At 31.5% G+C, this 17,200-nt stretch overlaps 1 protein-coding gene and 1 pseudogene across 2 annotated transcripts; one reads left to right on the forward strand and one right to left on the reverse strand.

The window, feature by feature from the left end:
• Positions 1 to 362: 362 nt before the first annotated feature.
• Positions 363 to 1,126, reverse strand: LOC111297494 (cysteine proteinase inhibitor 12-like; annotated as a pseudogene).
• A 4,247-nt stretch (positions 1,127 to 5,373) lies between these two features.
• Positions 5,374 to 16,014, forward strand: INO80 (DNA helicase INO80-like protein). Of its 2 annotated transcripts, XM_022892613.2 has the most exons (23): positions 5,374 to 5,588; positions 5,780 to 5,867; positions 6,048 to 6,429; positions 6,578 to 7,010; positions 7,110 to 7,310; positions 7,403 to 7,513; positions 8,360 to 8,781; positions 8,904 to 9,012; positions 9,126 to 9,206; positions 9,279 to 9,451; positions 10,028 to 10,153; positions 11,049 to 11,210; positions 11,306 to 11,363; positions 11,547 to 11,777; positions 11,914 to 12,060; positions 12,161 to 12,721; positions 12,808 to 13,065; positions 13,165 to 13,272; positions 13,723 to 13,817; positions 13,938 to 14,094; positions 14,374 to 14,571; positions 14,684 to 14,839; positions 15,269 to 16,014. In XM_022892613.2, the coding sequence occupies exons 1-23, from the start codon at positions 5,529 to 5,531 to the stop codon at positions 15,539 to 15,541; spliced, it is 4,590 nt and encodes a 1,529-aa protein (XP_022748348.1). In that variant the 5' UTR covers positions 5,374 to 5,528; the 3' UTR covers positions 15,542 to 16,014. The 2 variants fall into 2 exon arrangements, with proteins under 2 accessions (XP_022748348.1, XP_022748349.1); XM_022892614.2 differs by lacking the exon at positions 5,780 to 5,867.
• Positions 16,015 to 17,200: the final 1,186 nt, after the last annotated feature.

Consider the following 17,200-nt stretch of genomic DNA (forward strand, 5'->3'; position numbering starts at 1 on the left):
AGCTAGAAGAACAGGGAGCCAAGCAATTATGCAGTTGTTTCATCAATATGAGAGAGAATCATGTGAAATGGTTTATGATTTTTCGTTCCAATACAAGTGAGAGGGTAAAGAATGAAGTGATGACTTGCTCTGAGTGACTAAAAATTTGTCGTGGGATTTTTGTCTAGGTCTACCGATCATGATTGGCAAAGCTAAGAGATTAGCTTTTCAGCAAATTAAAGAGAGGATTTGGAAAAAAATACAAGGATGGAAAGGGTGGCTCCTCTTTTATACAGGCAGAGTTATGCTCATCCAAGCGATGCCAATGCATTGCATGAGTTGTTTCCTACTAATTAAGAACTTGTTGCATGAAATGAATATGCTTATTGCGGGATTTTGGTATGAACGATTTCCTTAAGTTCATAAAGCACCAGGAAATTGGATCTCTGCTGTATGGTCTTGACAGCATGATTTGCAGCATCCTGAACTATAAGATCATGTGTTGACACAACTTGCACCCTAGCGCCATAGACATTTAACAATAACTTAAAACAAATTGTCAGTAAAACAATGCTTGATCATTGCTATTCTCACTCTACCATTTACATCAATAAGACTTCATTTTAAAGAATTTTCTACAAAAATCCAGCAATTTTCTACAAAAATCATACGCTTTTGCAACTAAAAAAACAACAAAAGAAGGAAGAAAAGCTAAGTTATGAACCACGTTTCTTTACACCAAGATCAAAAGCAGTAAATTGGGAATCATCAGCATCACCAACAAGCGTAAACTCTTACAATTCCTTAAAATTCAACTAAAGCGTAACCCACACTTTGGCCTCATAAACCTTCTTTTTCCGACATTAATGGCATCATAACCATCGCATTCTCTTTTTTGTTGTGCTAATCGACAGCAAAGCAAGCCAGGTTTTTGAGCTCGGTATCTTTTTAAAATCCTTGGAAAGGGTGGACTGTGCCAAAAATGATGGTGGCTGCCGCCATCGGCTCAGAGAAGAGGACCGATTTAGCAGGAAAATTGTTAAAGAAGAGAATTGGGGTTGCTACGGAGAATAAAAAGGAGAGCAGAAAATTGGGCTTTTGCATTTGGGAGAGAGAGAGAGAGAGAGAAGAAAAAGAGATTATGAGAGCTCATACTTGGGCCAAATTCACCATTCGTATTTGAATTGAAGCAATTTTAACACTGAACTTTTAATTTAGTTTAAAAAAAATAAAAAAGTTAATAGTTAAAAGAAAATTTGTTACCTTTGACATTTTTTAAACCAAATTAAAAGTATAATATTAAAATTAATGTAATTTGAAAATGAGTAATAAATTTATGCTGTCATTCTAAGTAGGATAATAAATTTGTATCTTATCTCATTTTCTAATGTATTTGAGCAAATATTATATAACGTACATATATAAATAAAATAAAATTTTTTATTAAATATACTATGTGAAAGTCAAGTCAATGTAATCAAATTTAAATATTTTTATTATATTTTAAGAGTTTTTTTAATACAATCAAAGATATTTCTTAGACTTAAACCTAATCATTTTTTTAAACGATTTTAAGGATATACTTTCCTGTATTAGCTTGATGCATTTAGGATATTTTTTCCAAAATGATCTCGTAAGAATTGAATTCTAAGTTGAGAAGAAAATAGAACTTTTTTTATCACCTGAGTTAACCCATTATGAGTATTTTAAGATCTTATTTGACATTAAGCTAACTCATTGTGAGTATTTTAAGACAATGGATTTTAAATGTATCAACGTTTTTTTCTTTATATTTAATTTTTTTAAAAAATTTTATAAATAAAATTACTTAATTATCCTCTCTCATGAGTTTTCGGATATCCATAACATCAAAATTATATAATTTAAAGGAAAAGGATTTCATGATAGTTATGTAACTCTGTGAAAATTGATTTCCAGAGGAAAGGGGAATGAAACTTTAAGGAAAATTACAAAAATAAAATTATTAGAAATATTATTAATTAGTGTAATAAAAAATTATATTAAAAAGAATCATAAATTTTAAATTTAATAAAAAATTTAATTTTACTATTTTGATTTTTTTGTAAATTTAAAATTCATATTTTTAATAAAATTTTTTTTGTATCAATTATTAAAATTTTATAATAACTATAACTAAATTAAATTATTTAGAAAAGTCTCTACATTTACTTATCATAATGGGTTTATTCAATTAACAAATTAAATTTTGATAAAATTGTGTAATATTAGTTATATAATTTCTAAGAATTTAACTTTCAGATATTGATCGGATCTTATAATTATTTCGTCATCCCTTGCAACATTAAAAAATGAAATGTTTAATTAAGATTTAATAATTTTTTAGTCTTTTTTTTAAGTTAAAATAGTAAAATCAACTTATATTTTATTAATTTTAAAATTTATAATTTTTCAATAATAAGTTTTTCATTACACTAATTAATAAAAATTTTTAATAAAATTTTCTTTTTTATAGATTTTTTTAAATTTTCTCTATCTCACCTTCTAAAAATGAATTTCTAAAAAATTATATAAAAATCTGTTTTTGATAATTTATATAATTTTTTGAAAATTTATTTTCGTAACTTGTGAAAAAAAGGTAATTAAAATTTTCATTTACAAAAAATAAAATCGAGAGTGCTCTTAGAAACTCTCCTTTCAGATCTTATTTGACATTGTATTTAGATTTCCAAATATAGGCTTCATTTGGTAAATAAAAAATAACTTCTTCCAAAAAATTAAAAATTTTCGAGAATTTTTAGAAAAGAAATTATTTTATATTATTTGAATGATTTTAAAGGGCATCAATTTCTAATGTTTGTTCCAAATGCAAAACAACAGCATCTTCTTCTTTCTCTTTCCCTTTGATCTCACTATTACACCTCTCTCTACCCAGAAACATCACAAACCTTCAACTCCACTTCACCAAATTTGATCTTAAATCCAAATCAAGCAAAGGTTTTCAAAATACATAAAACCCATTACTTTCCAAATCTCATCTAGACAACGACAACATGAGGAGGAGACTAAAAGGTGTTATAGCCAAATCAAGAATAAGCCATACCCAAAATCTCGACTATCTAGAAAATTTTGAAATGCTCTCCAAAAACTTCTGTTGAACTCATTTTAGCTTATTATTATAATTAATTGTGTATCTTTTCCTCAATCTTGTTCAGATTCACAATATTTGCTTTTCTAGAAACACCTTTATGGAAGCTTGTAGTGTTTTTGGTGGCTGCAAATAGAAACTTAGAGGCAAGGAGGGTTTTGGTGGTTGAAGGAAAATTAGGGTGTGGAAGAGATTGGTTGTGCTGGTTGCTTCAGTGGTGACTAGAGTTGGATGAGTCTCTTTTAAGTTTTGTAGGATGTTGTTTAGGAACCTAAGGAAGAAGAAATTAGCACAAAAAGAAGACGAGATGCGGAAATTATCTTCAGGACTAAAAATCTGGCAAACAATTTCCTCAAAATGAGAACCATTTGCCTTTAACTCAAAAATCATTTTTGGTTGATTTAATCAATTTTTGATATCCAAACATAGGAAAAGAGGGAAAATCACTTCGGTAAATTATTTTCAATTGAAACAAACGGACCCACATTGTTAGATGGATCATATGTTTGTTTTCACTCTAAACCCATGATTGTTGCCCTATGATACCCAAAACCGTAATTCCAAGCCCAATCACTGATGCACCACTAGGGTCCAATAAGTCTACCACAGGCCCCTTCTGGCTGTGGGACAATTCGTCCCTTCTCCCATAAAATTCCATGATCCTAGAGGTCTAAATTACTCGCCACTCAGTCTTAACTAGTTTATTTTCGACCGACCTTGAGCTCTGACTTATTACACTAATGAGTTTAGTTAAATTAGTGCATTTTAATATTTGATTCTAAGAGCTTTATGAATCTAATTAAATTTTTATTTTTTAATAAATTTAATATGTTTATATAAATAAATAAAATATTTAATATTTATATTTATATATTTTTTTGAATCTAATTGAATTAAATTTAAATAAATTATAAATCGAGTTTAAACATGAAAAATGACATGCTATTGAATTTAAATTTCACAATATATCAACTTACTTACATTATGTATTTAAAAATTCTAGTAATAAAACTGATTTTTACTCTACAATGTACCATTATTTATATATAAATATTATTATTAGATTTTGTTGTTTAATTTGTTACTTACTTTCAAGTTATAAAAAACTACTTTGAGAACTGATTCCATCTATTCGCTTGCTCTACTTATATGGTTTGGAAAAAATATAGATAAGATTATGGTTAAACACTTGTCCAAAGATTGAATTATTTATCTATGTTTGAAAGCAGGTCTGATATTTTGAAGAATTGGACGCAAAAATATTAATACCTGTAACGAGTTTGAGTATAAAAAAAAAAGATCACTTGTAAAATGAGTCAGGTTTTCTCTCCAATATTCAAGACTTAAGTTTTGTTTGGTTATTCTTTTTTTCAATTATATAAAAAGATAGATAGACTATATGATATAAAAATATATTTTTTTACATTTATATATATTCAATAAAAGATAGATATATATAATTTTATAGTGTAAATATTAGAAATTATATTAAAGTATTCATGTTTTAAATTTTAATAAAAAATAATAAAAATAAATTATGGTTTAATTTTAAAAATATCTAAATAATTCTTAACTATATTATTTAATAATTTAAATGAATCTAAATAAAATTTGAAAGTCAAAATTATTAACAATTTGTACATAAATAAATATGTAAGATATTGATATATAATTAAATTTCATTTAAATTCAATTTAATCCAATTCAGATGCTTCTAGTTTCAATTGAAATATTAGATTTCATTCATGATTGATTATTGAAATAAGTTTAAATCTATGGATCGGATAATATTTAGATTGAGATATAGTTAAAAAAAAAAAAGAAAAAAAAAAACAAGTTCTATGGTTTTCATGAACAAATTATATTGAGGCGTTTTAGAAGTTTATTTATATAAAAAGAAAAATATAAAAATTTGATTGTTTGGTGTTGATCATTCAATAACTGCCACGTGTACAAAAAGGCCCGTAAAATGACACCAGCCAATCAAAACCTTGTTATCCCTCTCCAAACTGTTTGCGACTCCAGTGAATATTATCATCTCAAAATTCAGACAGCAAAACAAATTGTCCCAAAATTTGCAACCTCTCAACGGAAAAAGGAAAAAAAAAAAAACAAAAAGAAAAAAAAATGGTAGTAGTAATAGCTTTAAAAAAAAAAATTGCGCACATTAAGAAATGCTACCCAAACGGCGCAAGTTAGCTAAGGCCGGTTCATCCTACACCGTCTGCGTCTACTACGTCCCTTCCCTTTCTTTGTCGACCCACATTATCCTACGCACTTTCAACCTTCTCTCTTTCCTCATTCCTTTATTCTCATCTGCTAGGGTTAGGGTTTTTTTTTCATATTTAAAAAAATTCTTTCTCCATGCTTGTCGTGGAGTTAGGGTTTTGCTATTGGGAACTCTCTTCACTCTCTCTTCTTCATGGAATCAAGGCGCCAATCAAAGGATTCGTTGTCCTATTCCAGTCTCTTCAATCTTGAGGTCTGTCACTTGGCTTTTCGATTTATTTTCACAATTGATTTTTTTTTTAATTTTTAGCGGGTTTTGATTTGTTGTTTTTGGGATTTTATATCTTTTTTTTTTTTGGTTAAATTGGTTTTAAGTAAATTTCTTCTTTTTTTTTTTTAATTTTTTAACTTTTATGTTATTTATTTTTTTAATTTTTATTGTAGTCTTTGATGAACTTCAAAGTTCCACAACCTGATGATGATTTTGATTATTATGGGAATAGTAGTCAGGATGAGAGCAGAGGTAGCCAAGGTAGGCTTTTTGTTTTTTCAACTCGAAATTAAGGGCTCCTTTGGATTTTATGCTTGTAAATATACCCTTTTTTTTTTCATTGGTTTTGTTTATACATCTAGAGAATTGTGGTTAAAAGAGTTGGCTTTAAAGATTTTTTGACTTGATGAATGTGCATTTTTCTCTGTTGGCTTTTAATAGGTGGAACAATGGCGAACCATGGTAATGGAACTATGTCTGAGAGGGAATTGAGTTCTGTGAAGCGAAAGCGGAGGGGAGCTTTCAATAGTGACGAAGAGGACGAGGATTATCAAGGTGCACGTATAACGGAGGAGCGATATCGATCAATGCTCGGAGAACACATACAGAAGTACAAAAGGAGGTTCAAGGATACATCTGTGAGTCCTGCACCTCCTCGACTGGGTATTCCAACTCCAAAGAGCAATTTGGCTAGTTCAAAAATTAGGAAATTGGGGAATGAGCAGCGAGCGGGGTTCTATGATATGGAGACCGCATCTGAATGGATGAATGATGTTAGTCCTCAGATGCTTGCAAACTATCATGAAGCAGATCTTGTACCCAAGTATGGCATTGTTTGATTCATCCTTTCTTTTGATTGATACACAATGTAGTACTGGAATCCATTAATTTTTAAATTATATCTTGGGTTTTCATATTCATATAACTTGTTGGCATAATCAACAATTCTTTTTTTGACATATGATCTGCAGAATTACATATGAACCTGCTTATTTGGATATCGGAGAGGGAATCACTTATAAAATCCCTCCAACTTATGATAAGCTGGCAGCGTCATTGAACTTGCCAAGCTTCTCAGATATCCGGGTGGAGGAGTTTTACCTAAAGGGTACTTTAGATTTGGGGTCCTTGGCAACGATGATGGCTAGTGATAAACGTTTTGGGCCTCAAAGCCGAGCAGGGATGGGAGAACCTCAGCCCCAATATGAATCACTTCAGGCCAGATTGAAGGCTTTGGCAGCTTCAAACTCTACTCAGAAATTCAGTCTTAAGGTATCTGAAAGTGCATTGAATTCCTCCATTCCTGAGGGGGCTGCAGGAAATATACAACGGTCTATTTTGTCCGAGGGTGGTGTATTACAGGTTTACTATGTTAAGGTTTTGGAGAAAGGAGACACATATGAGGTTAGTTCAATTTAAAATTATGGTGATATTTGTTTTTTTTTTTTTTTATTGGTGATAACACTTTTCTTTAACTTCCTCTTTGCTTGTGTCTGGCTGCAGATAATTGAACGAAGCTTACCAAAGAAACCTAAATTGAAGAAAGACCCTTCTGTATTCGAGAGGGAGGAAATGGAGAAAATTGGAAAAGTTTGGGTTAACATTGTCAGAAGAGACATTCCAAAGCATCATAGGGTTTTCACTACTTTTCACCGAAAGCAGCTAATTGATTCAAAGAGGTTCGCTGAAAATTGTCAGAGAGAGGTATGCGTGTTGGTCTATTAGCTCTACATCACTGTAGGGCTTTTGTGATGTTGTCTCTTGAAGCTTTAGTGACAATCAAATTTCTATACCAGGTGAAATTGAAGGTGAGTAGATCACTCAAATTTATGAGGGGTGCTGCACTTCGCACAAGGAAATTGGCTAGAGATATGCTGTTGTTTTGGAAGCGGGTTGACAAGGAGATGGTATCTTTCTTCTTCCTTTCTGAAGTTCATTGAGTATCTATTTGAACCTTTTGATATTTGTAAATACTCTCATAGAGGCACATCAATGGAATATCAAGTTCTATATGCACATAGCCATGTTCTGTGCACTGTGAATGAGTTGCCAACTTTAAAAATAGACATTATTTGTTTCTTAATTGCTTGCCTGGGATTGATTTTTGAAAGGATGACCAAAAGTTCACTAAGTATTAGGAATGGAAATATGATATGGCTAATTGGATGGTTCATTTTGATATGCCAGAAAATAGCGAGGGTGGTTAGGTTGGATACTGTTTGCTGTATATTTTGTAGTATTAATATTCGTTATTATGTGCCTTGCACGTGAATACTTGTTTTATGTAAAATAAAAATATTTCTAAAGCTTAAAGTTTGAAATATAAATAATTGAATATTTATAATATTAATAAAAAATAATTCAATTTTATTACAATTAAGAAAAATATTTTTTAATAAAGTCATTAAATGTAATTAAAATTTTAATTACAAATTAGGTAGATGCTATTAATTTTATTATAAAAATATTTTAATGATAGTCAATTGATGCAATTAGAAATCTTATTTGCAAATTGGATAAATTTTATTAATATTTATCATAACAAATTTAAATGGCAATTTTGAAGTATAATGAGTGAAAAATGTTCACTTTCATCAACCCAGAAGCTTTTCAACATCTGTACTTATATATATATATATCTATATATTATAGGTTATAGCTAAGCTTTACTTGATTAATGTAGCAACCAGTGTATGAGTTATATTATTGAAATTTCTGGTTGAAAAGTGTTATTTAAATTCCTATTCTTTTAGGCAGAAGTGAGGAAAAAGGAGGAAAGAGAAGCTGCAGAAGCTTTAAGGCGTGAACAAGAGCTTCGAGAAGCAAAGAGGCAGCAGCAAAGGCTCAATTTTCTTATACAACAAACAGAACTTTATAGTCACTTTATGCAGAACAAGGCAAATTCTCAGCCCTCTGAAGCCTTGCCTGCAGGGGATGAAGAATCAAATGATGATGAAGAAGAAGATAATTCTGGGGCTGGGGGAGAAGAAGATCCAGAGGAGGCTGAATTGAAAAAAGAGGCTCTAAGAGCTGCTCAAGATGCTGTCTCTAAACAGAAAAAGTTGACTAGTGCTTTTGATACCGAATGTTTCAAGTTGCGTCAAGCTGCTGAAACTGAGGTTCCTTTAGAAGATAGTTCAGTTGCAGGGTCCAGCAATATAGATCTGCATAATCCGTAAGTTTTATTTTGTTTTCATCTTTTAGATAAAACTACAGGTGGAGGTGATTTTTTTTCGTCTAAAATTTTTGCTCCCTTTTTCACTTAATTTATGAACTTGGGACTGCCAATGTATGCAGCTCCACTATGCCTGTCACCTCAACAGTTCAGACACCAGAGATGTTTAAGGGTTCCCTCAAGGAATATCAGTTAAAGGGCCTTCAGTGGCTTGTTAATTGTTATGAGCAGGTTGTAAGGAAATCTCCAACTGAATAGCCTTTTAATAATTATTGAATGAAACAATTTTTATAACTTATTTTTTTATATGATTGCATGATAAAAGGTCGTGTATTCTTTTTCAGGGTTTAAATGGTATACTTGCTGATGAAATGGGCCTGGGGAAAACTATTCAGGCAATGGCGTTCTTGGCTCATTTGGCTGAGGTAATTACTACAGTTGGTGTTTTATGTACATAAATTGTCCTTTTTCTAACTTGGATTGGTTGCCTTACACAGGAAAAAAATATATGGGGGCCTTTTCTTGTTGTTGCACCTGCTTCTGTCTTGAATAACTGGGCTGATGAGATTAGCCGTTTCTGTCCTGACCTTAAAACTCTTCCATATTGGGGTGGAATTCAGGAGCGGACTGTTCTTAGAAAGAACATCAATCCAAAGCGCCTTTATCGAAGGTTGTCTACTTTTGCTTGGAATGTTTATTTTACTTAAAATAATATGAGAAACATTGTAAGTTTTGGTGCTTAGATGCCCTATCAGCTGATGGCTATTTGTTGTAATCTGAAGTTTGATGTCCCTAGTCCTTTTAGGTTGTTGAAGTTTCTTGAATTTAATACATTAATCAAGAGTACATGTTTTGTTGTTGTTCAATATCATCCTAACTTTAGAGTGATGTGGCTTTTACCACTCAAGCACCTTGGTTGGAGTGAGGATTTACATGACATTTGGCTGGGGAACATCTACTGACCACAAAATTTTCTTGCATCTTTTTCTGGGTTATATATTATAGGTTTACCTGAACATATTATTAAGGGAAAAAAGAAACGATATAATGAAAGATGCATATTAGTGGTACATGTAGACTGGAAGTAGCTTTATAGTTTTTGAAACCTAGTTAGTTCCTTTAAATTGTACCTTAAGCCAGTTTGTTGATTTTTTGGAGCTGGATTTGTTTCGTAATGGCTTCTTCTTCTTCTCTTGCGTGCTTTATATTCCTCATGTAAATATGTTTATTATTTCTTTCTTGTCAGGGAGGCTGGATTTCATATTCTGATTACGAGCTATCAACTGCTGGTGTGGGATGAGAAGTACTTTCGACGGGTGAAGTGGCAATACATGGTATTAGATGAAGCACAGGCAATCAAGAGTTCAAACAGGTTTTTTACTTTTATCTTCAAACTTGTTTAGGTGCAAAATATTTCTTTGATGAGTGTGTTCTTCTGTGTATAAAATATCATGTTGATTGCTGGCAATCTCACCCCTTGAATACCAATTTTTTTTTCTTTCAGTTGGTTATTTGGATGACTGGCATCTCTACATGTAGTGATATTGATGCTAATTCTTTATTTTCTTGTATGCAATATATTGATGTTATTCAGAATAGATATTAGAAATATTTGTCTGTTGAAAGATAATAATTTGAAGAGATTTATAGTTCTACTTGAGTACAAACTTCTGCATGTATATAGGGCTAGTTTAGCATTGCTGTTGCGGTTGGAAAAAGCTTGGGTTGGGAAAAGCGCGAGCAAAAAGTGCGGTAAGAAAAGTGTGGTTAGAAATTTAAAGTGTTTAGTATTGCTGTTAAAAATTGCTTTGAGTGATTGAAATATCAAAAGATATACATACAATAATGGAACATTAGAAAATATAGGGATAATATAGTATTTTTATTTCATTTTTTTTTTTTTGGTTGTTTAGTATTGAGGTTGGGTCAAAAGCAACTTTCGACAGTAATGCTAAACTAGGCCATAGTAGATTTTTTGTCTACCTTATTATTTCCTTTGCCTTTCATTTGTGGTTTATCATTGTGTCTGTTGCTGCAGTGGATTATCTGCTGCTGGCTTAAGAATCTTATATGTTCGTTTACATGTAAAGCTTGCTGATACTCTTCTTCTCAGTTGCATCGGTTGTTTTCCATTTTTTGTATGCTAGAAAATGGTTCCATTGGTCTTCTTAAAGTTGCATGTCTGATTTTCCATTTTTTATTTTCTACCATTTTAATCTCATATACTCTCAGATTATGTGATATTCTGACTGGATTTTGATTTGCAGTATAAGGTGGAAGACATTGCTCAGTTTCAACTGTCGAAACCGCTTGCTTCTGACTGGTACACCTATCCAGAATAACATGGCAGAATTATGGGCCCTTCTGCATTTCATCATGCCAACCTTATTTGACAGCCATGAACAGTTCAATGAATGGTTTTCTAAGGGGTATGCGTTCCTTATGCTAGCCCAATCTTCACCATGGATGCATTTAACCAAAAAAGTTTATTCTTTGTTAATTGCATCTCTTTCTATATAACCAGAATTGAGAATCATGCTGAACATGGAGGTACTTTGAATGAGCACCAGCTTAACAGATTAGTGAGTATTCTTTTCTTGCTAGTTTTGCTATGAGGATAATTAGGAAGTTGTTAGACTTATAAAAACTGCAAATTTCTCGTGTTTAAGATAGTTTGATTTATCTGAAACTGACATTCTCTTTCCTTTTAAGCCCTATTTGGTTGGTATTCCTTAATGGTTTTTTCTTTGCTTTCTTGCTGGCAGCATGCAATTTTAAAGCCCTTTATGTTAAGACGAGTAAAAAAAGATGTGATTTCGGAGCTTACTAGAAAAACGGAGATTATGGTACATTGCAAGTTGAGTTCCCGGCAGCAAGCTTTCTACCAAGCTATTAAGAATAAGATATCTCTAGCTGAATTGTTTGATAGCAATCGAGGACATCTTAATGAAAAGAAAATTCTGAATTTGATGAATATTGTCATTCAGCTCAGAAAGGTAAGTTATTGATTCCTTTAGTTTCTTGTTAACAAGTTGAGAAAACCATGGATCTCTGCATTTTCTGTGCGAAATTGTTTCTTTCTGCTTAAAAAGTTTCAGATTATTTTGAATGTTTTTATTCATGTAATGGTAGGTCTGTAACCATCCGGAGTTATTTGAAAGAAATGAAGGAAGCACATACCTCTATTTTTGTGAGAATGTAAACTCTCTTCTGCCTCCTCCCTTTGGAGAGTTGGAGGATATACACTATGCTGGGGGTTATAATCCCATAACCTACAAGGTACTTCTGTTAAATGATCCATAGTCTTGATTGTTAAAGTCCCATTTATTTTAGTGCTTTGCCACCAATATACCTTTGGCCCACTTTTTTCATTCTTCAGATGCCTAAACTTCTCCAACAAGAGGTTTTACAAAGTTCTGAAACACTATGCTCAGCAGTTGCTCGTGGAGTTTACCAAGAATTGTTTTACAAATACTTCAATATATTCTCCTCACAAAATGTCTATCAATCTATTTTCCAACAAGAGAGTAGCTCAAATGGGTTGGCTGTAAGAAGTGGGGCATTTGGATTTACCTGTTTGATGGATTTGTCTCCAGTGGAGGTTGCATTCCTTGGAACTGGTTCTTTTATGGAGAGGCTCCTGTTTTCTATTTCAAGATGGGACAACCAATTTTTGGATGGACCTTTGGACTCCCTAATGGAGGTTTTGGATGTTGATTTTAAGTCCAGTTACCTTGAGAGGGGAACGGTCAGAGCTGTTACAAGGATGTTGTTAATGCCATCAAAATCCGAAACCAATTCGCTTAGAAGAAGATTTGCAACAGGTCCTGGTCATGATCCATTTGAGGCTTTAGTTGTCTCTCATCAGGATAGGCTGCTATCCAACACTAAACTGCTTCATTCAACACACACATTCATCCCACGAACTAGAGCGCCTCCGGTATGTTCTCGCTTTTTTATTATTATGGGGACAGCTTAAACTAGAATCTGATGTGTTATACACTGTTATTATGTTCTCCCTGATAGATTACTGCCCAATGCTCGGATAGAAATTTTGCTTACAGAATGACTGAAGAACTACATCATCCATGGGTTAAAAGGTTGTTGATTGGGTTTGCTCGCACATCTAAGTTTAATGGGCCCAGAAGGCCAGATGGTCCTCATCATTTAATTCAAGAAATTGATTCTGAACTACCTGTTGAACGACCTGCCCTCCAGCTTACATATAAAATATTTGGTTCTTGTCCACCCATGCAAAGTTTTGACCCTGCAAAGTTGCTAACGGTAAGAATATTTCTTGTTTGCTTTGTAGTTTCACTTTTGGGCTTTGATTTATATGTTTTTTTTTTTTTTTAATATTATGATCAATTTATTTTTCATTAGGATTCTGGCAAGCTTCAGACACTTGATATATTATTGAAACGCCTCCGAGCTGAAAATCATCGTGTTCTCTTGTTTGCACAAATGACAAAAATGTTGAATATTTTGGAGGTACTTTTTACCTGTTTCTTCTTAACTTTTATCTTATTTCCTAGGTTTGTGTGTTCTATTTTCAACTTGATTCATAGATATATTGTAAAAACTGTTTGAATCGAGCCTTAATCATATTCATCGGGTGGATGGGTCAAAAATTTATGTAATAAAACAGAAGCACTTGAAAACACTCTTAAGGCAAGGTGTACACTGTATTATTTGTAATGCATAATGGAGTGCAATTGCAAAGTATAACTGTTATCAAATCTTGTATGCTTTGGAATTAAAAATGAGTGTTTTAATTCTATACATATGAAATTCAGATTTTATTTTAATCACAACATCTCAATCTCCAATAACAGAATTAGTGTTGTTGATTGATTGTTTTATATTGATGGATTGCTTTGGGTTTTGTCACTCGTCTGTGTCCACAAAATGTTGGGGCTGACTCTTTATATATTTTTGCAGGACTACATGAACTATAGAAAATATAGGTACCTGAGGCTTGATGGGTCTTCCACAATCATGGATCGACGGGACATGGTCAGAGACTTTCAGCTCCGGTAGGGATTTCATTCACATGCAACCCATTCTAAATATCTTCCAGTAATCAGTCTTTTTGTTTTATCTCCTGTTATGAAGCAATAAAATAAATAAAATATTTTCTTTGTTTTCTGTTGCAGGAGTGACATTTTCGTGTTCTTGCTGAGTACCAGAGCTGGTGGACTGGGTATTAACTTGACAGCTGCTGACACTGTAATCTTTTATGAAAGTGATTGGAATCCAACCTTGGATTTGCAAGCCATGGACAGAGCTCACCGTTTAGGGCAGACAAAGGATGTAGGTTCCTGCTTCTTAAGTCTCTAGTATCATTGTGTGTAAATGACTTGATGTCACCAAATTTATTTCATGGTTCTTTTGATAACCTTGCTTATGTTATGTCATATAACGTTCTCACATGCATTTCTGCATAGAATTTGCAACTTTTTTGTTGTTGTGTATGAATATACTTGTTTATTTTGAATTTTTGAACATTTTTTAGTAAGTAATAGTGAGTTTATTTTGCAAAGTTATTGGATTTATTAGTTTAAAATTTTAACACCAATGTTGCATGTGTAGGTTACTGTCTACCGACTCATTTGTAAGGAAACGGTTGAGGAGAAGATTCTGCAGAGAGCAAGTCAAAAAAATACTGTCCAGCAGCTTGTCATGACAGGTGGCCATGTTCAGGGAGATCTCTTGGCTCCTGAGGATGTTGTATCTTTACTTCTGGATGATGCACAGGTGGAGCAGAAATTAAGAGAAATTCCACTGCAGGTAAGATATAACTCTGATAGGGTACAGGTTCTCTTCTTTCCCCAGCAGGAAAAGAGGCCTTAAAACTGCTTGTAGCGTCTATACTGATTTTTATGTTTTATGTTCCCTCAAGGCTAAGGATAGATTAAAGAAAAAGCAACCAACGAAGGGCATACGGCTAGATGCGGAAGGTGATGCATCTTTGGAAGACTTAACAAATACTGGAGCTCAGGGTACTTGGGCTGAGCCATCTCCAGATCCAGAAAAAGCCAAATCAAGTAATAAAAAGGTACTAAAGGTCATAGAGATTCCAATTATAATGGAAATTGCTGTCATGTTGTTTTATAAGAATTAATGAAGACTAGATAAGAGAAATTCTGGGATATCCTGAATAAAATAATATGAAAAAAAAAGAGCTATGTTAAGACTTCTGACATAATCTGATATTTTCTTAATGCGAAAATGTTTCATAGTCCTATTGGTTTGTCTTGTTATATTAGTTTCTGGAAAGAATGATTTCCTAATTATTTCTGGGTGATCCTTGATCCCCCCCTTTACCAACCATTGAAAAGCATAGAGAAACTATGTATCCACTTCGAAGGTGGTTGTGTTCTACATCTTGCTTTTGGTGTTGCTGACCATGAGAAGTTGAGAATGAACCTCTTTAAGCAGGACTTTCTGGGTGTTAACAAATTTGTTTATCTAAATGTATGTGCAGAGGAAAAGCGCATCTGATAGGCAAACTTCTGCCAAGCAAAGGAATTCTCAGAAAATGAGTGAATCTAGCCCTCTGAACAATGAGTTGGATGATATCCTTCAAGAAGATGACTTCCAAGCACAGAGACCCAAGAGGCCTAAGAGGCCGAAGAAGAGTGTGAATGAAAACCTAGAATCAGCAATTCCTAATGCATCCGTGTCGGTTTCAGAGCAGGTTCAGTATCCACCTGGTTATGAGTTTGGTCCTGGTGGTTTTAGGACTGATGGAGAATAACACCTCTATTGAACAGTAATATATTGTCATGATAACTTCCTGGAAGCAAAGCAAGGTTAATTTTTAAGTGCAACTCTTGTTGGATGGTTGTGGAGGCCGTTTCAACTGAGATGGAGAGGCACCGATGTCATCCTTTAATTATGTTCCTGTTTTGGCTGAAATTGCTGAAATAGGAGATAGACATGTTGAATGGTATAATGGTATGTATATATATGATTTGTTTGGGGGAGTTGTTCTAGATTTAGTGGTTAATCACATTAGAAAATTTGGGTAAATATAGGCGGGATGGTATTATAAGTAATGTTGTTGGTTTAGGAACAACAGACGAGAGGAATTTTATGTTTACAAATCACTTTATTTTAGGTTCCTTGCCCCCACCATAGCTATTACTCTATAGCTATTACTCTTATCCAACTGGATCATGTTTATGTTTTTTTTTGTTTTTTATTATTATTATTTTTCAATTATCATCATCATAGAATTCTAGATTCGTTTTAGCGGAAAAAATAAAAGCTTCTCCTTATCACTTTATCCTCGTTATTATGTGTCGTTTTCGCTAAGAATCTTTCTACACACTTGTATATGTGTGGGGTTGGGTTAAATACAAATTTTGCCTCTAAATTTTATAATTTTTATCACATTGATATTGAAAAATGTCATATTAGTATTTGAATGTTCAAATTTGTTATCACGGTAATATTTGGGATTAACATCATTAGATAATTTTGACATAGCATAAGCATCTAATAAGATAATGTGTTAAAAAAAAGTTTAATCAGTAATACATCATTAATGATCCATCGTCTTTAACAGAAAAATTCAGAAAAATTTTTAAAAAATTTGAAATAATTTTTTTTTTTTAAATTTTGAAAATTCAAAAATTTTTTAACAAAATTCATATAAAAAAATTTAAACAATTCAAAACAATTCAAAATTTTTTTAAATATATATTAAAAAAATCTAAAAAAATTCTGAAATTTTTTTTAAAAATCTAACAAATTTTCAAATATTCTAAAACAATTTCAAAAAATTTTAGAAAAACTTAAAAATTTTAAAGAATTCTGAAAAAATTTAAAAAATTTTAGAAACTTTTAAAAAATTTAAAAAAATATAAAATTTCTAGAAAATTTTAAAAACTTCAAAAAGAATTAAGGAAATTTAAAAGATTTCAAAAAATTTCCAAATTTTAAAAAAAAATTCAAAAAATGAAGATTTTAACAAAATTTAAATAATGTTAAAATTTAAAAAGTTTTTGTAATTTTTTTTAAAATTTAAGAAAATTTAATTTTTTTGAATTTTTTTATTTTAAAAAATTTAGAAGTTAAAAACTTTTCAAATTGTGATAATTTTTATAATTTATAAAAATAATTCATATTTTTAATTTTTTATAAATTTGAAAAATTTTGATAATTTTTCAAAAATTGTTATAATTTTTTTAGAATTGTTTAGAATTTTAAAGTTTTTTGAAAAATTTCAAAAATTTTATTAGAAATTTTTAAAAAATATTTTAGTATTTTTTATAATTTTTTGAAGTTAAATTTTTTTTTTATAAAATTTAAAAACTTTTTAAAATATTTTAAAATTGTTTTCAAAAATTTTCAAAGTTTTTAGATTTTTTAAAAATTATTTTTAAGTTTTTAGAATTTTTTAGAATTTTTA

Source organism: Durio zibethinus, chromosome 12, assembly GCF_047325235.1.
Source record: "Durio zibethinus cultivar Kanyao isolate XHJ-2024 chromosome 12, ASM4732523v1, whole genome shotgun sequence".
In the NCBI taxonomy this organism is placed as follows: Eukaryota; Viridiplantae; Streptophyta; class Magnoliopsida; order Malvales; family Malvaceae; genus Durio; species Durio zibethinus.

Bases quoted from the DNA above. Each gene is read 5' to 3' on its own strand.
- INO80 (XM_022892613.2), top strand. From the start codon at position 5,529: ATGGAATCAAGGCGCCAATCAAAGGATTCGTTGTCCTATTCCAGTCTC. The intron at 13,066-13,164 runs GTAAGAATATTT...ATTTTTCATTAG, and splicing joins ACCCTGCAAAGTTGCTAACG to GATTCTGGCAAGCTTCAGAC. The intron at 14,840-15,268 runs GTACTAAAGGTC...ATGTATGTGCAG, and splicing joins CCAAATCAAGTAATAAAAAG to AGGAAAAGCGCATCTGATAG.